This window comes from Tyto alba, unplaced genomic scaffold (genome assembly GCF_018691265.1).
Source record: "Tyto alba isolate M040663 unplaced genomic scaffold, T.alba_DEE_v4.0 Super-Scaffold_1, whole genome shotgun sequence".
Taxonomy (NCBI): Eukaryota; Metazoa; Chordata; class Aves; order Strigiformes; family Tytonidae; genus Tyto; species Tyto alba.
In genome coordinates, this window is record NW_024881261.1 from 26,181,512 (window position 1) to 26,206,337 (window position 24,826).

General features: G+C 36.3%; 1 protein-coding gene across 28 annotated transcripts in view; it reads right to left on the reverse strand.

Annotated features, from left to right (window-relative positions):
- Positions 1-24,826, reverse strand: part of KCNMA1 (potassium calcium-activated channel subfamily M alpha 1) — a 509,088-nt gene that overhangs the window by 16,706 nt on the left and 467,556 nt on the right. For 18 of the 28 annotated variants that reach the window (XM_032982029.2, XM_032982014.2, XM_032982011.2 and 15 more), the window contains 2 exons: positions 7,523-7,636; positions 4,086-4,216 (listed from right to left, as the gene is read on the reverse strand). In XM_032982029.2, coding sequence (XP_032837920.2) covers positions 4,086-4,216; positions 7,523-7,636 — 245 coding nt within the window. Of the gene's footprint in view, positions 1-4,085; positions 4,217-6,738; positions 6,823-7,522; positions 7,637-24,826 lie in introns of all 28 variants that reach the window. The other 10 variants (XM_042789210.1, XM_032981993.2, XM_032981982.2 and 7 more) reach the window with 1 other exon arrangement.

Consider the following 24,826-nt stretch of genomic DNA (forward strand, 5'->3'; position numbering starts at 1 on the left):
CAGAATCAACAGCAGAAAATAAATAACAGTTTCAAAGTTGGTAAATCAATTGATTCTCAAAATATTGTCCAAACTTTAAAGAAGTTTGGGACACTTCAGGTTACAAGATGCTGCTTTCTAATCCCCTAAACAGACTTGCACAAAAAATAGCCTTGTATTTCATAAATGTCCATATCATACATTAGAAAAGTTTATTTTTCTGTAGAAATAAGACTGTAAGGATCCCTGAGGGAAAACTCTCAACTAATGGATATACTGAAAAGTTATTTTTAACTGTATTAACTACTGTCTTCTATTCTGTGCTTTCATTTATATGAATAAAAAGTAGAATTTAGTATTATAGAACCACAATCAAGACCTAAAGTTCTAGCACAAGGAAATAAATCCTAGGATATTGAATGTTAAATGGTATAATCCGATTCTGGAGATCCTTGACTCTAACAGCACCACTTGGGCATTATATCAAGTCTATTGTCAGCAGTGTGTATGGGAGGGATGCAGCCTGCTAGAACTTCTGTGGTTCTCATAGCTTCAGCACCAAAAGAAGCTACAGAGAACCTTTGACTCTCAGGCCAGTTGTTCTAACCTCTGAAGGTACTGTGTGTCTATAAAACTGGTTTCCTTGCATGCACAGGTTTTTCTGGAATAACTATCTCAACAAGACCCGGAAAAGGAAAAAGTACTTCTCAAAAATTTGCTTTTCTTAAGCTGTCCTGTGTCATGTAACTTTTTTATAGCTGAAGATAATCTTTTTAGAAAACATCCACATTATCTAAAAGATGCTGTCAATCTCATGTTTTTTAGTCACATTCAATTTGGTGACAAGAATGGGCTTTGCTTTTCAGAAGCAGAGCCACCTTGAGACTGATAGACTACATATATTCTTTCCCTGGGTTTGCATATGTTACAACAAAACAAATACAAATATATCGTTCAAGTCTCTGATGGCAGTATATGTCTCTTCAAAAACATAATAATGATTAGCTGGCATGATTTAACAATAGCCACTGCCACACTTAAAACATGAACCATGCCTACAGTCTTCACACAGAATACAATAACACACTTTAACCGAAGCCTGGAGAGACCACTGCTACCAACACATCAAAAAGACAACACGGTTTTTGAGCTCGTTATGGTCTTCTGAGCAATGATCTTCAAAATACCACACTGTGAATCATAGGCTTGTGGAATATATTGCCTTTGCAGCAGAGGACAAACTGCGTGTAGAGAGCCTGTAGATATCATTTTGAAAAGTAAACGTCATTAAGCCTTTTATCTTTGAAATAAGAAAACAACAGACAACTTCAAATCTAAAATACCTAATACTGTCTTCTTATAGGAAATAACACTAAATGAGCAGAACATAATGATCTTCAGCATTCAGATTTGAATCAGAAAGTGACTGTGATTCATAAGTAAGATTTAGCCCACTACTATATTATTAAATAATATAAAAGAAAATAATAATTTAACACTGATTAATACTGCTGAATTATCATTATTCAATAACTAAATACTTTAGCAAATTATTTTAAATATATTTTTACCTCTTTTTCTATATAGATACATTTATATGTATGTTTCAAATTACCTATAGGTCAGAAAGAATACTGTAAGTATGGGTATTATTCTACTTTGTAATCTTTCTTACACCCATATTATCACCAAACCCCACTACTGTGAGAAGGGATTCAATCTTAATGGAGCAGTTAATGAATCCTATGTTTGTATTGTAGACCATATGAGGAATTTTCATTCCAGAGATATCAACAGCGATCAAAAACTGGATTTTTTCTATAAAAATTAAGCAATAAAAAACCCTGAATCATTATGTGGATCCAATAATGAACTACATCCTTGTCTCAAAGTGAGCTGGCACAGGCTAGCACAGTGTGAATTATTTCCTTCTTACAGAATTCCTGTGTAATTAATAGGATGAAAGCATGACTGCAGATCTCACAATTTAGTTAGGATTTTATGTTCAGTTTGCAGGTACTGGCTTGAAGTTAGGCAGAATAAATACAAGATGGTCCCTGAAAACAAGTGTACTCCAGCAAAAAATAAAAAGGTATCATGTAGTGCAAGTAGATTAGTTTGTGTGAGAAACACTCTTTTGCTTGGAGAAGAAGTGAAAGGAAAATACATCCTTCCCATGAGAACAGGGATAGTAAAGGGAAAACATCTCATACATCTTATACTTTCTGAAGGGTCAGGAAGAATTGTACTTTTCCAACTCTTTACTAGGCCTTTGAGGAATAAAAGACAAAATAACATTCCCACCAATCAGTAAAGTGGTGAAAGAAAAGCCAGGATGGTGAACAATCCTAACTGACTGAATCCTTGACTTGTCTTCTTGATTAGTAATTTTTCTAAGTTAGAATTTTCTACTCTTATTATCACATTTACTTCTCTGGCTTCAGGCTGCACTATCCCTGACATATAATATGACCACTTAGATGTGAAAATGTTTGAAAAAAAGACTCTGTCGAAAAAAAGAATTGCAGAAACAGAAGGGCATGTTGTCAAAAACTAGACATCGATAAAAGCTAGCAATAATTAAAATTACTGTATTATACGATGAGTTTCAAGTAAAAATTTCTGAACACTCATGTGCCACATATTTCTATTTGCCTCACTATTGTTTACATAATATACCTTTGTACAAGAAAGCAATGGTGTCCACAACATTTCACTCTCTTTTTGTGGCAATGCCAATGGCAATCAGAAGAATTAACCCTACATTCTTCCAAGATTCCTGAATTGCCCTACTGAACAATTCCTTCAGGGACATTGATTTAGATAATAATGTGAGTAGATAAACAGCTTTCAGTATAACAATTTCAAACCTTCATGTTAAATTATTCCCATTTATAATGTGAAAATGCTAAATATTTTATACATACAGATTTTAATTAGAGAAGGTACAGAATTGAAGTGTGCTTGCTTAGGCTTTCTGAATTTGTCACAGCTGCAAAATATGGCCAATAACTTTCAAAAAAAGTATTTTCTGAGATTCCTACAAACTCCTAGGCTGCATTAGAATAAAATTTTATCAGTGTAGACTGATATTATTCATCTGTAGATGGAACATATGAGGAATATAGCAAGGAATAAAAATATGAAATACAGATATATAAATATGAAATACAAATAAAATATTAAATAATAAAGATCACTGTGAATTTTTCTCAAAAGCAAAAAGCTATATTCTGAATTTAGGTGAAGGTCAGACTCGTCTCCTTTAAGGAAATTCGTTCACTCATTTCTAATATTACTTGGGGTTTACACCAGATGATTCCTAGCACTATGTAACTTTATTCCATGGAGAGATCAGAAAGCCTACGCTCAGATTTAAAAAAGACTACGTCCTTGCTACATCTAGCAAAGTTTAAGATCCCTCTGAAAGAAGTGCAGCTCCCACAGAGCAAGACCATTCTGAAAAACTAGCCAATATGAAGCAAGGGAGGATGAAAAGGACTATGACCAAGGCATTTGCTTCAAAACTGTACTATGGCTGAAAACCAAAAACCCTAATACAGACATAACCAAAGGCCACCATCTGTAGTTCCTGGCATGCACTTATGTTTTGATTCACAAGACAACTCATGTGAAAAAGAGATGAATACCTCTCTTCACACAAGTAGAGTTCACGTGATGGCTTTCGTATAGTTCTATCAGTGTCCCCCAGTGCTCATACTCGAGCATTGTTCATGGCTACAGGAAATTAAAAGCTTAAAATGTGGTTGATGCTGTCTGACATGAACGGTGAGCATAGGGACCGACACACTGAATTTGGGTCTAGGTTTCAGGAGGGAGATATGTTTTTTGCAAAATGTTACCCCTAAAGCCTGACATGAGACTCTTTGATTTTAAAATTGTGGACTTATGGTAGTCCTAGATATCTCAGTTGTTTTAAGGTCTCTGTGTCCAACTAAAAAATAACCTAGGTTAGGCTCTGAAATTCTCTTGACACCTAACAGAAAAGTGCCTACTCCTGACTACCTGTGGAAAAGGGACTATGCTTTTATACTCTTTCACATTAAGTCTGATGGAAGGGAATGAAAAAGGTTTTGTTTGCTTACTGCGCTCATGAGAGAGTCCAGCACACTGACAGCAAATGCGGTTCCACATGCAAAGGGCTGCGTGAGATACAATTCTGTGTCTGGATCATCATCATCATCTTGGTCCAAGAACTGAACATTTGAATCATTTACTGAAAATAATAATAATAATAAAATCACAAGGTGCTTTTGGGTCACCAGCACATGACCTTACACATTACACAGAAAGAAAAAGAAACGGCATATGTCTGGAAACACAGACTTGTGTCTTTGACGTCACTGAAAATGAAATCAAGATGGATGTGAAAATGTGCATTTAAAAATCTGTTGGTTGTTATCTTGCTTGTAAGAGGTGACACTCTCACTCTTGAGAGGTGACTATCACTTTGCCGTAAAAGTAGCTTCATGGGACCAGCTGCCTGCACTCAAAATGACGTACATGATAGTCTTTTATATATTGAGACAATCTTGGTATTGGTCAGGTACAGTGGCTAAGGCTGTATGCACGTACAGTGAGACATTATCACAAGATACCAAGTCAGAACCCCATTGTAAAATAAAGGCTGTACATAAAACTCTGATATAGCCCACAGGCATCTGTTAGATGTGCTGCTGTGATTCTTACTGGAGTGGCGTTAATGCACTTATGGCTCTAAAGAGGATAAACTGTCCTTTTAACATGCATCTGTCTGAATGAATGAGCAATATTCCAGCTATTCTCTTGCAGCACTGTCTTTTGTTCAAATACTTGTCTCCATAATTTCATGTCCTCCACCTCAGATTCTTTCTTAGCCAGTGTGAAAAAGAATCTACATTGGGCTGTTTTAAAGAAAAAGCCCAAATAAAGTAGTATTTGTTATTTAGACTTCCTCTGGCATTTCATTGTCACAGTTACGCTCTCTGCCTCCACCTCATTCTCATTCTGCTAAAAATAGTTGTTTCCTTGAGATCAGTGTATCAAGTGGATTATATTTCATTAAATACTTCATTTCCGTATCACTCCTCCTCAGGCATGAAAGCACAGATTGCTTAGCTATACCATCAAAATACCCTTTAACTTACTAAACAACAAATTAATTTCAGTTCCCATTCAAGGAAGGGAAACTAAAAAATTTTTCAGCATTTGAAACTGCACACATTGACTACGTCCCTAATCTCCATGTGAATGCATTTCCTGAGCCAAGCCACTGACCTTTGAAAACAACATGAGAGATGCCATTGACTTGATCAGGTTTCTGCTCTGGACTTCTTAGCTTAGAAATTCTTCTGCCTGCTATTCTGATCTTCTGTCCTATATAGCTTCGTTTTCCATCCACCCCTTTTCCAACCTGTATATAATACTGTGCTTGCCATACTTAGCTTACAAAACATAACTATAAAGGTAATCATTGTCTAAAAGAGATGAGAATCATTATCCTCCATTTACAGCCCTGTGGAGCCAGTACTTGGCCATGATCATTCAGTCAGGACCTGAACTGAAGTAGGATTTAAAATTCTTGCTTTCCCACTCTGTGATGTAACCATGAAAACATAACACATCAGCACTGTAAACAGAGAAGTGTTCTGCCCTGGTAGCCTGAAGAATTTCATCCTAGAAAACACCAATATCCACAATACTCCTTTTTTTTTGTACAATGGCTATCAATTTATTCTCCAGATTCTTGAGCAAAACAGTATTTGAAAGCCTGACGTATCATTTCAAAATGTACTTTTTGAAGAGCTTGTGCCTTAGTTTAATTTGCTAGTTGAGAGTAGGCACTATTGACAGTAGCATTCTTTTTTCACTTACATCTGGCAGACTAATACCTGACTTTAACACTAGCTCTCTAGCCGTGCATGGTGTCAGTTTCCAAGGTACTACAAATCTAACATGAATTCTGCAAGTGTGGTTTTATCCCCCATATCTTTATCTTCCTGATGCAAGTTAGCACACTAGGATTTCTATGAAAGGTCTCTGGGCTAGGTGAGGTTAGCTCAAATGTGCGGTACTGCGCTGTAGGAAATGCTCATCAAACACTGCTCACAAAAGCTGGCGAGAGCTCTCTTTATTGAGAGAGAGCAATGCAGAAGCTTGGCTGCTTTTTCACAGTTTCAAAACCTGAGCTTCTGAGAAAAGACCTACTCCCCAAAATAAACAAACAAATAGCTTAAGGAAAAGTATGATGCTTTTTTTTCTGATCTCATTTACTTCTTCTTGGACTTTCCTGTGAGAACTGCTAAGCGATGTCCAGCAAATTGACAATAGGCTGGGGAAAAAAAAAAAAAAAAAAAAAAAAAAAAAAAAAAAAAAAAAAGAAGAGAAAGAAAGAGAAAGAGAGAGAGAAAAGGAGAAAAAAAATTGAGGGGGTTGGGGTGGAGATGGAGGGCCCAGGAGGTGGGGACCCAGGCCAAAGAAAATGAATTGGTGAGAAGGTGCTATGAAAACAGCCGGCAGGTCAGAAGAGTGTGATCAAAGGTTTACTGATGCTGCGTGGAAAAAAAAAAAAAAATCATTAAGAAAGGCCAGAACAAGACAGTCAATTTCAACCAGAACCACAAATAAAACACATTCAAAGCAGTGCCATGAGGGTAGCCCCTCTGATACAGCCAGATAAATAAAGGAAAAGCTGATGACAGTAAGAACAACAACAACAGAAAATAAGACAGTGATGTGAAGGAAAAAGGCACTTCTTACCCAGTTCAGTTATCATTAGAATGTGGGTTCCACTGTTTTTTTCCTGACTGATTGAAACCAAAGGCAGAAGTTTGCCAGGCTTAGCTAATAAGTAAAGTATTTAGGGGGAAAAGAAAGTACAGAAAGAGAATAAAGTAAGGGAAAAAGACAGGTAAGGCTCTAAAAAATAAAACTGAAAAAGAAAATAAAAGGACAAAGGACCACAAATCAAGTTTGTATTTGCCATGAAAAAAACAGAACAGCTTCTGCACTTCACATCACACCACTTGACAACATAAATACCCACAGCTAGAGTGGAAATCAGAGCCTGGTTACCTACCATCATCATATTCTCAGGAGTAAAATGTCTCATACTATTATACAGAGTTTGGTTACATATGATTAAACAGTTCTGGACCATGAAGAAATAAACAAGTGGCCTCCTACTATTGATTAAATGCACAGGAAATGTCTGCTCATACTTACTGTGTTTTTTTTCTTTTCTAACCTTAGCCCAAAGATCCCTGCTTATTTGTTACACTGTGTAAAAAGCATCTTGTCTGATAGTGTTTATTTAAGAAAATGGAGAAAACCCAAAGGAAAGAGAGAAATATATTTCAGTTATATAAAGTGAAACAACTGTTACTAATCTTTCTTTAGAGAGAGTAATTCAAAATAGTTATCAAAAGAGAAAACATGGCAGTGTAAGATAAAGTACAGGTAATTTCCCTGAGACTGCATAACAAGGAAAGTGGGAAAAAGATATGGGAATGTACATGAAAGGATAAACATTAGCTTTCCTTACCTAGCTCTGTTATAATAGGGATGTTGGCTCCTGTTGTAATGGAGGGTTGACGTAACAGGCCATGAACTGGACTGTTGTCTGGAGATGACCTATCCATCCCTGGGGGTGTAAAGCCTAAAAGAAAAAAAAAAAAAATAAATAAAAGAAAAAAAAAGAGGAACTTTACACAGGACAAACTATATAACACCCCCCCCCCATCAACAGGGAATCATTTATCTCTCATTTTTTTTTTTTTTCCCAGAAAAGTATGCTAAAAAAAAATGTCATTTAAAAAAAAAAAAAGACTTAATTTTCAACAATCATTTCTTAAAAGCATAGTCCTTCACAAATATGCAGATCAATTCTACTCTAAGATATTTGGAAGCTAATGGAGAAACGTAAATTTATTTTGTTATTCTAGGTAGCCTTTGCAACAAAACATGTAAAATGGAAAGAGTAATGCTTACTTAAATACAAATAAAAAAACCAGAGAATTCACTGTTAGAGAGGTTTAACTTTGTCCTTTTAGCATTTCAAATAAACCTGAAACAAACACCTTTCTTTAAACCTCAATTAACATGTTAAAGAATACTGTTTGTAAACAGTGGTACAACCACAAGGAACAAATTGCTTCCATTAGCATGTTTTAGGTTTGATCAACATGCAGCATGCTGTATCTAAAATTTTGTAGCTGTTTTCCAGGAGTAATACAACCCACACAAAGTTGTTGTGTTTTTTTTGTTGTTTTTTTTTTTTTTTCAGGTGTATCATTTATAATATGCATTTTTATGAGGATTACTATTATAGGAATACTGGCGTGGAAAGGCCCATTGTAATGGAAAAAAAAAGATGGAAGGAAAAAAAGCCCACAGGTTTTCAAACGGTACATAAGGGGAATGTTTGAAAAGAGAGTAGAAAGAGTTTTATACCTTTGGGGTTGTAAAGGAAACAAAGGTGGGAGAGGAAACATATTGGCAGGAACTCAAAGAAAAAAAAAGAGATCTGGAGAGCAGCAAGGTTCACATCTAAAAAAAATTGTGTTTTCAGACTGATTGTCTGCACAGTTTGAAATGGAGCTCTTGACACTGAACATTTTTTTTTTTTTTTTTTTTAATAAAAAATACCCAGGCAAAGCCTTTTGGAGTTTGATTGTAAGTACTGAAAAACAGGCAGTTATACAAAAGCTCATGCAACAGTTGGAGTGAAATTTCACAGTTGAGACTAATGCATTCCACCTCCCTTGTCCATTAAAGCCATGGAAAACATGGTAATGTTCATTTAATGTCATTATTGCAAAGTGATGGTGAAGTCTGAGTTTGACTTTAGGGTTTTATGTAGACCAATGTTAAGGCAGCATTTTTAAGAAAATACTTGGTTGAACCAAGCTGACTTTAAAACATACATTTATGAGGAAACATTCATTCTTTTGCCATATTATGCCTGAGTGACTTCACACCTGACATCCAGGGACAGTCTTTTGATCCTCTGTCATTACTGGTCTGAACTAGTTTTGAATTCTCCATATATAGATTCTAAATTAATCACATCCAAATTAATTCCTGACATGACATCATTATTTTCTTGCAGTGTGGAAAGTGTTTCACTGCATTAAATTCATTGACACTTCCTCTGAATTCAGTAGCAGATGAATGATGATATGATATTATCTACTTTACCTTCCTCTAGTTTGGGGATGTTAACATGTGGTATTGGCTTCATATTGTATGAGGAATTTATGCTTCTTTTCCAGTGTTAATTACCATTACTCTTAAACCGTGTCTAAACAACACAAACTAGAAGGACTACTAGATCTGGAGTTCTTGACTCAGTGGGATTTAAATTTTTATTTGATATTCGGTTCATTTCTCCCCATGTTTTGTCTATATCACATATAGAATATATAGCTAATAAAACTAGAATCACCGAGAAGAGAGTCTTACTTAGCCCTCCAGAAGGTAGCAGTATGAATTTCCTTCTATTATATGAAAGCTAGATACAACATGAGGACTGTAAGGACTGGATAAGTAAATAGGGAATGAAAAGTCTGTGAAGAAATTTTTTAGGACAAAAGAAGTGAATGTGGTATCTTCAACTGGCTTGCAAGACAAAAGCACCGCCACAGGCAAACCTAAGACAGTGAGGCAATTCTATTTGATGTTACCAGTGCATAGAAAATCTTTAGAAAGCAGATTTCTTAACAACAATTGGAAATGTTGGCAATGTTATCAGTCGGTCATTTAATACTACTCATTGTTCTGAAACTAATTCAGTAAGACTGGCATGGTGACAGTGAGTTGCATTCCCAACTGGTATCAGTTTGCAGATGTTTCCTTGCATCTGGCCATGTGACTGATAGCTGTATTGGCTCTTCAAATGCTTACTTCTGCACAGCAGAGACTAGGATTTCTCAGACTCACAAAGTGAGTCTAACTGAGTTCCTTCAGGCACCACCTTGTGAGTTAGAGGTAACCCTAACATTCTCACAAGAGCTGGAAAATTAAAGTGGGACTCCAAAGGGAGGGAATGCTATCTGAGGACAGGTGAGTATTAGTGTGACACCTCCTTCTGCAGCAGGCTCTGTTGTTTAAGCTTTACATTCTGTTATGCTACAGGAAAGGCAAGACGTCTTTTGTCACAGTACATTACAAAAAGCTGAAGTAGCTGTAGACTCCTTGAGCAGTTAAAATGGCAGGTCCAGTTGGGTCCTCTGCAGAATTACAAGTCAAAATGGCAGCAGCAAGATACATTCACTTATCTGAGAGCAAAGAAAACTAATCTTGTTCCCATGCACCCTAGAGGTTGTACTGCTAGGAGTATCCCTAGAGGCCCTGCTTCTCTCTTTTTCCTGAAGGCTTTTCTCTCCCCATCTCAGGATGCACTCCCTAAAATATCTTTTAGTGAATCATGCTCTTCAGATGGCAAGAGCACATCAGTATTTTCCTACTAGCTAAAAGAAAATTGAAGAAAGTTGGCATAACTGCGTCTAAATGTGTAAGTCCTTCTTGCCCTCCCTCTACTGCAATGTGCACACACAGAGGCATGCACACACAAACTCTCCATCGAAGGATATTCGTAACTACATCTCACTAACCCTTCAAATATTTGTCTTCCTAGGATGGTGTTAGAAGATTGAAATAAATGTGGCATTTCTGTTAGACATGGACTGTCAGGAGCTCTGTAATTGCACACTGAACACACAGTGCATTCAGTATGAAATGCAGGAAACATGTTAAAGGGATTTTGTTTTCTCCTTGAATGAAACACAGACTCATGCCTTAATATTTTTTGTCCTGTGGTCAAAAGATGTGAGAAATACCTGCTATTTTAACTCAATTTCCTTGCCTGTGCTTAATTCAGACACCGCTACAAATACACTTGTTAAAAATATAAAAATCTTGGAATATTTTCATGAAAAGGAAAATTGGAGTACTTGGGAGTTTTGTGTGCCTATGTTTGGAGTCATGAGGCTTCGTATACCTTCAGGCCACAGTCCTGCGTCCAACTCACAACATAAATTCTATACATAGGCTCTCTATTTTTTTCCTCCAGAAGAGAGGAAAGAAAAAAAAGTGCCCGAAAACTAACCTGCTTTATCAGAACTTTCATTTAAAGGCATGAAAAACTACAAGTGACAGCTGTGCAGATTCAGTGACTGTGACATTTCTGAATTTCTTCAACTTGACAAGTAAACACCTTAAATCGGTAATGCTATATGCATAATACATGACCTGTATTTTGACATCCATCATCAAATGCTGACTTGAGAAAATACAGGTTTGTACGTCAAGGAATAGCACCCATAAAGCAGGGAGAAATTCAGGTCACAGGGTATTAGGAAATCTCTATTTCATTACAGAAGCTGAAACAAGCTAAGGCATCAGATTTAAGATCCATTTTCAGCTGTGAAAAGATTCAATTCCTCTGCACAGAGCATTCATTTAGAAATGACATGGTTTCCTCACAGCCTCTTTTCATTTTCCTTTTCATATTCCATTTTCTCCTTCAGTCACCAAACCTTGTTCCATTAATGCTCATCAGAATCGTAAAACAGGGCCAATAGTTGTGATCTTGTAACCAGAGTGTCTCCTTGTTCAACAAACAACTGAGGGAGCTGTGGCTACAATTGCTCAACAGGATCAACCTCTACAGTAAACTTCACATGGCCTGTACAAGTCTGAGCACAGTCCCTGTGTAAGGAAATACAGTGACAGTGGGGGGCTTTTGGAGAAGGAAATTCTCTTTGCACACAATTAGGAGGTTGGGTGCAGCACTTATCAGTTCCTGCAGCCACTGCATCTGATACTAAATTGCTGTACTGGGTGAGTGATTGCCTATGCATCACTTGATTTTTGGTATTTTTCAATTTTGTTTTTTTTTTTTTTTTTTTTTTTTCTCTTCTCTTCTCTTCTCTTTCTAAGCTGTCTTTACCTCAACCCATGTGTTTTTTCTCACTTTTGCCCTTCTGCTTCTCTCTCCCATCCCACTGCGGGGAAGTGAACAAAAGACTGGGTAGGGGCTTAGCTTCCAGACAAGGTCAACCCACCTCCATTGGCCATACTGATAACCACCACATCAAACTGAGGAAATGGTTTGGACTTCAACAGGAACTAGCAAGCCTCTGTCCCTCTCTGAAACAAGATGCTGCAAAACAGTGGATTAAATAGATCATACCTCTGAGAGGAGCACAGGCTCTGGTCTCCTGACATGCTGAAAATCAGTGAGGACTGGCAGTTGGGAGTGACTGCTTCCCTCCCAGCAGCAGCCTCCTGTTTTGAGAGGCAGGGACTCCCATGCCCTAACTCATCTACCTGCTCTGAAGGAGTTTGAGCCTTCTCCAGTTCTCTGCATAAAGCAGCTGGTTCAGCATCTTGATTTTGTGCAAAGCAGTATTTTCCATCTCCCTCTGGGGTACTACCTCTCATACAAGTAGATGAAACAACCAAACAATTGCATTAGAGGCAAGATCCTACCTCTTTAAGATGGTCTGATCTTTGTGGAAGGAGAACCTCAGGTAAACTTCTTCCCTACAAGAAAGCAAGCTCTTTTTTTCCAAGAGTTACTGGGGATCCAGGTGCTGCCCAGCTCAGAGCTCAGCAGGGCCAGTTGGCTATGAGCCCTCCTTGTCTCTTACAAAACACCATCTACACAGCGATGAGCAGCGCTGGGCTTCTGTGAGAACTGTGCCTCCTGAGCCAGGCTGACCCATGGTCCTCTCAGGGGGCCACTAACTGTGACTCAGCAGTAACATGTGGGTATTCTGTGAGCCACAGTGGCACTGTGATGAAGTTCAAAATGAATGAATGCTAGCATGGCTTAACAGTGACTTCTGACCATTGAAAGCACCAGCAATAATTATAGTTTGACCTGCTTACATGACGTTTGGAGCAACTGCCCTGATGGCCAAGTGATCTGCTGATTGTGTTGGCCATAGACCACTGGTTTTTGCTCCTGTGAAGTTCAGGTGACTGAGTAATGTCCCATGAAATGCAGGAAGGTTTGCTCAGGAGAGCAGTAAATATAGCAGTTTGCTGAGAAGCCAGTAAAGGTTTACCGGGACTTTAATGTAGAAACAAATTTGGCTCTTGGATGTGCATTGCTTCTGTTCCACTGACTTCACTGAGACCTAGATGGGCATACTCTCAAACCTGATTTTTATGTTACATTTATGAAATATCTTTTGTTCTAAAGGATCATAATGGATCCTTTATGATCCTCTTCCCTTTTCCCCCTGTCCTCTTCCTCTTTGCATCCCTTCCCTTTCAAAGATTTATGTTTTACTAAACTGGAACTCTATGCAGGCAGAATGCAGTTTCCCAAACTTGGCAGACCTAAAGGTTGTGAACTTGTCATTATAGTGCCATGTAAATTGATAGTGCCCTTTAAATAATGTTATTCTAGGGAAAAGTGTCATGAGATTCACTGGGTAACGTATGCAGTAATGTCCTCAAAAATCTAATTTTAAAAGCATATATACTATTAAGTAGCTCTGGCTCATCTAAGAAGCATGAAACAACAATCATATTTTGAGCATATATGAATAACACTCAGGTGGTGAACTGCCAAACACATCCCCAACAAGTTATCATGCAGGAATATGGGACAAGGATTTTCATTAAGCAGACAGTCAAAAAGAAATAATTCTCTTACAAAAGGAGCACATAGCTATATCCCTTTGCTACTGTTTGCTGACAATGTGCATTAATATCCCAGTGAATTAAATTGAATGATAGACTATACCTGTTATCCTCCAAAGGGCAACCACTTGGGTATACCTGGAAAGTTCAGCAGGAGTCATGCAGCTAAAGAGTTGCTGACATTCATGGGAATCTGTTACAGCATTCAATTTAGAAACAATTCTAGCTTCAATGTCCCATGTTGTCCGAGACAGAGAGTTGTCATTTGGCCTCAGAACCTGGAATTCCTAAATTCTGATTTTACTGTAATACTGTAATTCTGTTACTGTAATCTGTGTCTGAAGATCTAATAATCTCTTGGAGATGATCTCTAATCTCTGGAAAAGAGGAGGAATGTGGGAGAGCAGATGTGACTGCATAAACTCCCAGCTGTCCCTAAGACTGCAGCATCTTCAGAGATGCTCCAGGCCCAAACATAGGCCAGGTTAAATCTACAGAGAATGCTCAATTGTAAAAACCCTCCAATGCTTTGGGACTGGAACAAGCCCTGGAGCACTGAATGCTGAGAGAAACTGTTACACAGAACAAGCTGCCACCTTCTTCCCAAGAAAGTGCTCTTCTCTAACATGTTTGTTCCCATACTGTTGAATTACAGAAACCTATCATGAAAATGTTCAAATCAAAGATCTAATTAAGGCATGGGGCAGTGGGATCAATGTTAGTTTCTTCTCCCCAAAGTGTGAGAAGTGTTCCTGGGTGGGTTAGTGGTCCCATGTGCTGGAAGTGCAAAGGATTAATAGGTCTACTGGTTCTTGTGCTGCTCTAGCAAGACAGGATTAAGCTGTAAAAACAAAGGAGTGGGAGAAGGACTGGGGTTTCATCATCTTGAGGTCTTGCATTGGATGATACCACATTGTTTCCATTTTCAATTGCGAACAGCATAATATGTTAGAAGTAGAATTATATTTTAAGCATAGTGCAGAATCATGTATAACTTAGAGGGCTTTACTCACAGGTACTTATATGAGTCTTTTCCCAGTCTAAGCATCATTTTGAGTTTCACCATCAAATGCACAGAAAATCAAAATGAAGTCTATCTGAAACTGCCCGTTTTTGTTTGTTTGTTTGTTTTTGGTTTTGTTTTTGTTTTTTTTTTTTTTTTTGGTTGGTTGGTTGGTTGGTTTGGTTTGGTTTGTTTTTTTTTCACAAAATCTCAGGTGGCAATTATCCAAACCATAGCTCTGCCAAGGTTCACTACAAGCTTACACAACCCAAAGCTACCAAAACAAGTAGTCTCAAGTAGTCTTTCTTTACTAATGCTTTGCAGACCATAGCTTTGATCTCTCCTTGCTATTTTGCTCACTTTAAGTGAGATAACAGATAGTTACTAACCATAACACTTCCCTCATGTCTGCTAGAATGGAAACTTTCTCTGTTCAGTAAATATTCCTGACCAGTATTAGTTTGACAAGAACTTCTCACTCTCAGTGGAATCAAGCAAATTTTTACTGAGTATATTTTTATATTTCATAAAGGGAAAATAACATTAAATTTTTTTTTTTTTGAGTCTTCATCCTTCTATTTTCAGTGCTATAGCAACTTTGTAAAGCTCTACCTAAGCAAGTTTTTGCCTAGGTTACTTATTTCTTTGGCCTGACATATCCTATTTAGTTTTTTTTTGCCAATAAAGCCAAGATTGAACTAGAACTCCTGTTATGCAATGCAGCCATCTTGTTTTATACACATCTGTCTTGGGAACATAAAATGTACTACAGGAGTACATCAGTGATTTCTTATTCAGTGTCTAGTGCATAAGCAAACAATTCCGAAAGTGTAAAACTTAGGAAAATAATTTTGTATTTTTTAAAGCACTGTATGGCACAGAGAAGAGTAAATCAAAGAAACCTATGAGGGCCATGAAGACAGGCATAATGGTTGCAGCCAAGAAAACCGGGATAATTGCTTGGGGTGTTTAGGCTATCAAGAAGGGAAATTAAATATTAAACTGAGACACACTTCAGGTTCCCCATTGTGCAACAAGAAGAAGAGACAGGCCATCAGGAGTTTATTACATGATAGTTAGCACCATCTTGTACCTGTCTTTAAGCATCTATTTACTAAGCCATCTCCAGAAACAGGAATGATTGAGTAACTCTCTAACTGAAAACACCTGGGACAAAACACAGTAAAATACAAAGGACTTCTAGAATGCAGAAGACAACAGCTTCCAAACTGCTTCACACTTAGCCTATTGCTCGGGATGTGTTCACATTAATTTTATGCTAAGTTTTTACAAACTGGTCAGAGAATATTTTAACTCCTTCCAACTTACCATGTGCTTTGGATTTGTTAAATTCTTATTTTGTTTTGTAATCATAATGTCATCTTTGATTTTCTGTCTCCTTTTCCCCCCTTTTCTCTGTTGTCATGAACCTGCTTTTCCAAAGCTTACTCCTGTTGCGAAAGCATTTAGTTCTCTCACATTGTTCTTCTAGTGGAAATTTATCTCTTGATGGCAAGAGACTATTTATTCTTTCTGGTGGATTGCACCTCTAGGTATAGCACACCTACTCTTAATACTACTGTCCATGTGCTAGAGTAGTTTGGCTACTTCTCACAGACTTTATTTTTTATTTGTTTTTTCTTATTTTGTGCAGAAAGAACCACTAGAACTATACAAGTGTTTGGAAAGAGAGAGAAGAAATAGTAACATATGTTCATTTAGCAATTATTATGGAACACATTTAAATCCACAATAACATCAGAAATTATAATTCTTGTGGGTGTTAACCACTTTCATTACAAACTTTATTTTTCAATTGTCCCTACTCTCCATTTACGATTTAATAGTTTCTATACTAGGTACTTCTAGAGCACACAGTTGGTAGCATCTAAGTGTATCATAGGTTTGTAGCTAAAAGAATTTAGTATAAAATAATGCCAAATTCTTTTTGGTTTAATTATTAATCAACCTTGCATATTTAGACCTCAGGCAAAAATAAATAAATATGCTGAATAAAACTTATCAAATAAATTAAGCTATATTACCTAGTTCAGAGAGACAGGTATTCAATAACTACAAATAAAATGGAAAGCTCACCATTAAAAATGATATATCAACATGTTAGGCAAGAATCTACATTATGTCATTATAATCCTATATTATATCAAAGAAAGTAATTTTTTCCTTGGTGAAAAAAGGAAGAGCGAAACCAGATGTCATAGCAAGAAATCAATAAAAATATTTTAATAAATAAAAGTAACAATGTTGTCCAACACATGATTGGCAACTACCGAAACATAAATTAAACAAATTTCCCATTGCTGCTTATGGGAAAATTATGCAGATTAGAATTTGATTAGGTTTATATCATGAGACTCAATTTGGACTTTTAATCTATTAAGCTGCAATAAATGAGGCATCTGAATAGCTCCCTTGAGCAGCAACAGTAATAACCACACCAGTCATTTTTTGCAATACGTATTCTGACAATTTCTTTAGCAGATGATTCCACATCTTTAAGTACAATTACTTTGTAACTTCTACAAAAATTTCAGGTGAACACAGTGAGGAAATGGATCCATACAAAATGCTTAAACAGACATTATGTGATAATCAACATCTGTCACTCTCTTCTAGCAATACTGTTTTTCCATCAACTTGGACTTACTTACAGTCCACTTCATGGTCTGTGTGGGCTAAATAGTGCCAGCAGACTTGTAAATTACTCAAGGTGGAGCTGAGCTGAAAACCTATGATAAAATGTCATTAAGTTCTCTAAAGGCTGGGTCAAAACTAAAATCCCACATTCAAGGCTGTCTTGGGGATCAAAGATTTAACTGTAAAGGCTAAGGCCTCATTTCGTCAGAGAAATCTGAACTGGATTCCCAGAGCTGAGCTCTGAGACAGGTTGGATTCAGATCAAGACCACCTATAATTTATCTGGCAGGTATGCTCTGTAGGCCTCCTGCACATTTCCTGCAGTCTAATCTATTTGCAAGTATCCAAAAGCTCCTCTCCCATCTTATTCCATATTGTAAAAAAGCAATTCTTGGCAAAGCCTGATGACTAGAGAACATATTGTACCCATGTCCAATCCTGCCAGATTTCACCAAATCCTGTCACAACTTTTTAGTGGACAGGTTGTAATAAAAGCACATAGTCAAAAGATAGTATGCATGTGATTCCCAAAGGTTAAATTAGTAGTTTAAAAACTTTGAGGTTTGATTAAATGCTCAGAGTAAAGGAATGTGGATTTTCTGGTCATGTGTGAATATATTTTTTAAAGAGGCTTAACAGAGAATTTCCTTCTGGCATTCATGCTTTCAGCATACCACTAATAAGGTTCTCTGAAAGCCAAAATTTTTTACCAGAATTCCAAACTGAACACCATAAATAGAGGGAAAAAAAAATCAGCCATGCTCTTTGTCACTCAAATACTGCCTTCTGTAACACATACTACTCCAGAGTAGCATGTCTGTTAAAGACATCTTTATAGGTATCATGTGTGAAAAAGAGTATCAAGTTGTTTTGAACCATGCCAGTCTGCCTAACACTAACTCAACCAACTTTTCCACAGAAAGCACAATAAATCACTTGCACCCAGGTGCAGTTACCACTGTAGGGAATGATAATTGCCTAAGGAGTATTTGTATACTTCTTCAAACAAAACCCTCCTGATCCAAAAAGATAGCTTACTACATCCCTGCTGCATTTTAATCTGAACCTTGAAAATAATATATGGTGACAATTTGAAATGGGAATAAGGAAACGCTATCCTAGGGTTTGGAGTATATTTTCAATACATGCATGTCATCCCATCAGCACAATTAATTGCACTTCAGAAATGTTGGTATTGCCAGACAGTATGAAAACTGATCTCTCTAATTGTATGTTCTTGAATGATGTACCAGTAGCAATATATTAGCTACTAATAATATCTAAGGTTGTGTAGACACAACTGCTTGAAGAACAGCAGTGATACAACTGGTAGTACCCAATCTGTACAGTTTGGGAACCTCTGCTTCAGTCATTACAGGATCCAGAATCAAGAAACCAGAAAGTAACTTATGCCTCTGATGACTATTCTAGGGGGAAGAATTTCCAAAGTATACAGTCACCAGTATAAATAAACAGATAATTTTTTGAAATGTATCAAGAAAAAAGGAAAAGTATACTCAAAACCAGTGAGGTATTGCCTGCTCTTAAGAAAAGATGAATTTTCCACTACTAAGTTTGAATTCTTTTTGCTCACAGTTTTTCCCCTCTCAACAATTATTAATCTTAGAAAGAAAAGTAACCTTTTACCATGATAGAATGACATATTATTTTATTTGAGGTTTTGCTAGCATTTTTAAGGTTTTTGTCTGCCTCTCACAGTTCAAATGTCTTTTTATATTTAAGAAGCATCCCAACACCAGCTCCATATTTATTTTATTTATATGGGATCCAAAACCCATCACACTAGCAACCAAACTGGTAAAGAAAATGATAACAGTAAAATGTAATGTGATATTCTTTAAGTAGTGAAAATTAGGTGGTAACCAGAAAATATATGCCATGGTATCCAGTGCACAGTAGAGTCATACTGAAAATTTCCAATAAGCAGGTGGTTTTTTTTTAGTTTTCAGTATTATGATGACTATTTACTGTCATTAATGCATCTAAATAGTACTGTTGGATTTTAAAATGGCATAATCTCTATAAACACTTAAACAACACATTAATTTTCCTATCCATTATTATTTACTGGAGAGTTATATGGATTGATAAAAATAAAATGTTTACTTGTTTGATTTCATTAGTACCAGTATCACTGGAAATAGCTGTCCTTTCAACTAAGGGTTTTGAATATTTCTGAGAGTCCTTAGTCTATTTTTTGCTATTTGCTATGATTCTAAGAATAAATACTCAAGTCGTAATGTGGATTTTTTTGAGGTAGTTCAAGAAGTTTGAATCTGTGGTTTTGGGCAGGGCCAATCTGAACTATAAATCTGCAGATAAATTTTAAAGCCTATTTACATTTGACACCGTAAAGCACACTGTTATTAAAAAAAAAAAAAAAAAAGATATATTCCAAATTTTAAGAAGCACCCTCTTTGTCTATCTAATTCAGTCTACAGCTGTCTCACTCAAAATGGAAGATATATTCAGACAAGAGTTTACATTGTCACTCAAGAACTGAATTGAAGATTTAGTTGAAAAGTTAGTAATGACCAAATTCTCAAATGTTGAGAAAACTGGGATACATAAAGGTAACATTACACTTCTTGAGCAAGTAAGCAGAATCTCTTCTGTCTCTTTCAGGGAGAGTATTTTGGAATGTGCATCACAAGATACTTTTCATAAGCACCTTTTCCTCCTGACAGACTTCTCATTGCTTATCAAAGGGTAGCTCCTGCTTTGACTCACATAAGGGAATTCCTACAGAGAAATGAGTGAAGACAATACTAGTTGTCCTGGGTTTGAGCTCAAACCGTGACACTAGTCTTGGAGGAAAAGCTCAGGAAGGTAATGCTGTCCCCAGTCTCCCTTCACTGATCGGCAAAGGAGAGAAGATAGATCTTCATAGATCTTCAATCCCCAGTCCATCCTCTCCTGAATACCTGGAAGGAAACACTCTAGGTCCTTTCCACATTGCTAGCCATCAACTTGGTCTCTACTGTTGGACAAGAAAAAAGATGAGGACATTTCTTCCATTTCATGAATTTTAGGTCTCACACCAGGCTCATCAACACCTAATAATTAAATTTAAAAACAAAAAGCCTACAAGTTTTATTAGTTTTTAGTAAAATTACTGTAGGTGCTAGACACTAAAAAATAAACAAAAGGAGTTGAGAATGGAAACATTACATGCCTCATGTCTGGATAAGAAAATGTGAATAAGACTTCAAATCTGTGTTTAAAATCTCTAAGAATGTCATACTCCAAGGAATCCTTTTCCAAGATTTTGTGGCAAAATCCCTTTTTTATGAAGTCTAAGGAAGATTTGGTGGCAAGGGGCAGGCAATGAAATCAACTAGGGTATAACAGAGTATCTAAGGTTTTTTCTGTTTGCTTAAGCCCATTTATTAAACTGGAAATAGCAAGGTTGCTATATTGGAGGTATATGGAAAAATCTTTACAATATTTGTCCTCTAAGAAAGTGTTCACCAAAACATTATTTTAAGCAGCTTGTCAAACACTGGTTTCAATCCAGGATACATTAGATAAATCAATTCATTTGGGACTTTTTTTTATGTAGATGAACTTATTTCTGGAAAGTTTGAAGTTACCGTTCTATGAAGACATCTTCATACATAAAAAGTTAGAACAGGAACAATTCACAAATTATTGAGGATTTACAACAGATATAGTTTCTAAAATACACAGCTTAATATTCTAAACAAAATGGTTCAAGTAACTTCTCTGAATTTAATTTTGTTAGAATAAACTGTTCCTGAGCAAGCTCACACTTGTGACTAATGGAACACTAGTTCTTAAGAATATCCCCTATAACCGTAGCGTTATTAATCCAATCCATCTGTCCTTAAAGAAACAAGAAACAATTCCTCCAACATTTTCTCAGCCCCAATATGACACTTTCTGATTTCAGTGAAATCTCTCTTAACTTTTTTCAGAGAAGTTATTTTAAAAATGTCTTGCTATCTTTGTCCTCACTTGGAGACTCATTTCAAAGTCACAGAACAAGCAGACTGACGTGAATTTAGCAGAAACAGGAAATCCTATGAGGACATTCAATCACACTATAATCTTGCCTATGCATTTAAGCAAAAACTCTGTAAAGTCAAATTTAGAGAAAATATATATGCTGTTACACTGTAGAGATACTTTGCATCTCACTACTAACCAGTAATCATGTTCCTGTTTTACTATTATGAGTACTTGACATTTAAAGTTGAATACAAAATATAAACACACAACTAAACCTCAAATCAACATGAAAGGTTCAATCTCAGTTATACTTTCATAGGGCCTAGTTTAAAGCTCTAAGGAAAGTTTGCAAAAGATCAGGTATTCCTCTGACATTACAGAAATTATATATAGTCTTAATCTTGTATCCAAGTAAGTCAGTATGAAAATTTCCAGTAACCACAATCTTATTGAGCTGTGTTGAATAAAAGTAAATCACAATAACTAGTCAAGAACAAAGTTTACCCTTCTTCCTTTAAGAAAAATTCCTACCATACCACTTGCAAAATTCATAGATTTCCTTTTTCAGGTTTGTTTTGTTCAGATGTTGAAAAGAAAAGCTGCAAAAATATATTATTAGGAGCATAGCAGTACTGATTCTCAAATGAAGACCATACCTCAGTTCAGCCTGCATATCCAACCCTGCAGATGCTGAAAGGTTTGGAAGGTTCTTAATAAGCAGAAGCTACCAAGTTTTTAGAGACTGTCTATTACGGAAAGCCTGGGTTGCCTCAAATTTAACCATGTCAAACTTAAAAATCAACAGGTCTGTCTTGATAAGAGAATGTCATGTATTTTTTAAGTTTTACCCTAAATCTGTTGAAGTTCTGCAACACACTAGCAGGTGTTAGATTCTGCTCTTCTACACCAGATATCACAGACTAGCATTTAACTGGAAAGAACAAAGAGCTAAAATCTAGCTTTCTCCTGTAACGTTATTAGACTGGTGGAACCTGCTAGATATTGATGCTTTGTATTTCTTCCACACTAAAGCAAAACCAGTGACATTGATCTCTGAATTCATGTATGCCCTTTGAAAAAAACAACCACCTTTATGCATATAAATAACCATTTATTAAACAAACAATACGTACTGAAGCAAAGAAAGATACCAGAATTACGCTCATGAGGCTGACTGCTATGGTATATAACTTTCAAACTATCTTGTAATCCTGTAATATATTATCTATATGTTCCATTTTCTTTCATAATCAAGATGTTATCACAAGTATCATGGGCATTGGAACTATTTTTAATTTTCATTTAAAGAGCAATTAAAGAAAGACAATGGATACACAAGATAATAAAGTAAGTGATTAGCAGCATGCAAATGACATAGGCTTAATGATAATGCCCTGTTCTATTCTCCAAAGGGCCTGTCGAGAGAAACCTTTCCTACATGTGGTTGTGCAGCTAATGTGCTTCAGCCTACAATTACAACATTGCTGACACCATTAACCAGTGAAACAACATCACTTCATGAAATCCTTGTTGTCTCATTAAAATGCAAAGGGTCAGGTAATTTACCAGAATTGTGTGTCTACTTTTGTTGTGGGTAATTAGCAAGCATTACCCAGCATGGACTCCTACTGGGAAATAGTGAAACTGTGAAATATTAAAAAGATTTTCTTTTTTATTTGATGGGAATTTCAAAGATTCACAATTGTAACCTCAACACACCTTCGTATTTAAGTGGCCATATAATACAGACCTTTTATACATTTAATGTCACAAGATTTTATGGCTGGTTGTTTTAGAAACAACTTCAAATTTTAAAAAATTTATACTTGTATAATTGGATCTAGATATGTGTCTCCTTCTCCAATTAAGAACTTTTTAAAAATACATAGACAGAGAAGCAAAACACCTTACAGTTTCTTAAAGACTTAAAAACCAAGTGGTTTCTTCAAAAATACTTTTTTTAAAGTTAAAACATGGAGATTGGTGTAGTACATTCTAACACCCACATTCCCTTTCTTCTTGCTAATCAAAGTCCCATATCATCATTTAAAGCAACCTTGATAACATTCACTTTTGGCTCACATCTTGTCAGGAAGCAGAATGGTCTCTTATTCTTTAAATGGAATTTTTGGAACATAAAACACGTTCCAATAAAAGTGAACAGAAAATTATGAATTCATTAAACTACTTTGGTATCTTGTGCTATATATAATATTTATATTCCAACTACTGTAAAATATGCTTTAATATCTTTAGGCAACTATAAGGACTTAAATATTTATAAAATGGCTAAAGATAAAGTATAGCTCTCTTATTCCTACATACAGATGATGTAAGGCATGCAATCAAAGACAATAACACTTTCAACCCATTTGTCATCTTAAAGGAGCCTTTCAACTTCAGATCCCTTGTGTGCAATCTACATAAGAGTTGTTGCCTACATAGGCAACTCCAGAGGAGTTTGCTCCTTAAAAACTACCAAGAGTGCTATACTTCACATAAAACAGGGTTTTCTGAAAATGGAGACAAAACTATAAATTTGCAGGCAAAACAGCTCCAAGTGGGGCTTCAAAATACTGCTGTATTTATCTCTGGGACATCTGGGAACAGGAAGCATTTTGATTTAATATTTCATAACATAGAGGCAATTGCTTCCTTGCCTGGTGTATAATTAATGCTCATAAAAAGAGAAGGTTTTTTTATTCCTCAGCATCAGAAATGTACAAAATAGTACACCTTCATAATAGGGGGTTTGCTTTCAAGATGTTGAACAGCAAATAATAATAAAACAGAGTCACCATGAATTTATAACAGTCTTGGGATGGTTAAATATATTTATAGTTTAAGTGTGAAATCACATGCTTGATGTACTGTACTATCTACCTCCTTTGCCTAGTTTTATCTTTCTCTGGCTGAAACAGAAAGTATCTTGAAAGCAGAAGAGAAAGAGGCATTTGTGAAAGCTTGAAGGTATCTGGACTAGGACCTTACAACACTCCTCAAATACATGGAAACTGTGTCAGAGAAACATGTCTCTCCAGCCATTCCCCAACACATTTTTAGTTTATAAACTATAGAATTGAAACCCCCTTTTCTTAATAGTTTTTCTCTGTTCCTAGGAAAACTTTGAGACAGGAAACTGTTCTCCATGTGTGTAAGTTCTGGCAGCTAATGTTAGTGTCCAGCTGCAAGGAAAATACAAGAAATGCAAATGGTGTTGTGTGGAAACTTTTCTGTCGAGGGTTTCTTATAGAGGCTGGAAGACTATCAAGGTCCTAGCACGGATGGCTTCTATAGCACAGGAAACAATGTTAACTGAACAGCCTCTCCCACCCAGGCTCTTTAGTTTATTTAAGTCAAAATCTTATGAAGACTTGCACATAATCTAACTTTACACAGGTGGATAGTTTCATTGAAGTCAGAGAGATTTATTAACCTGTATAACATTGAGCACATAACTTAAGTTTTGGAACAAGCAAGGCATCAGATTGTAAACTTGCCAGGGCAAAGGCCATATTTTATTCTTGTATATATCAG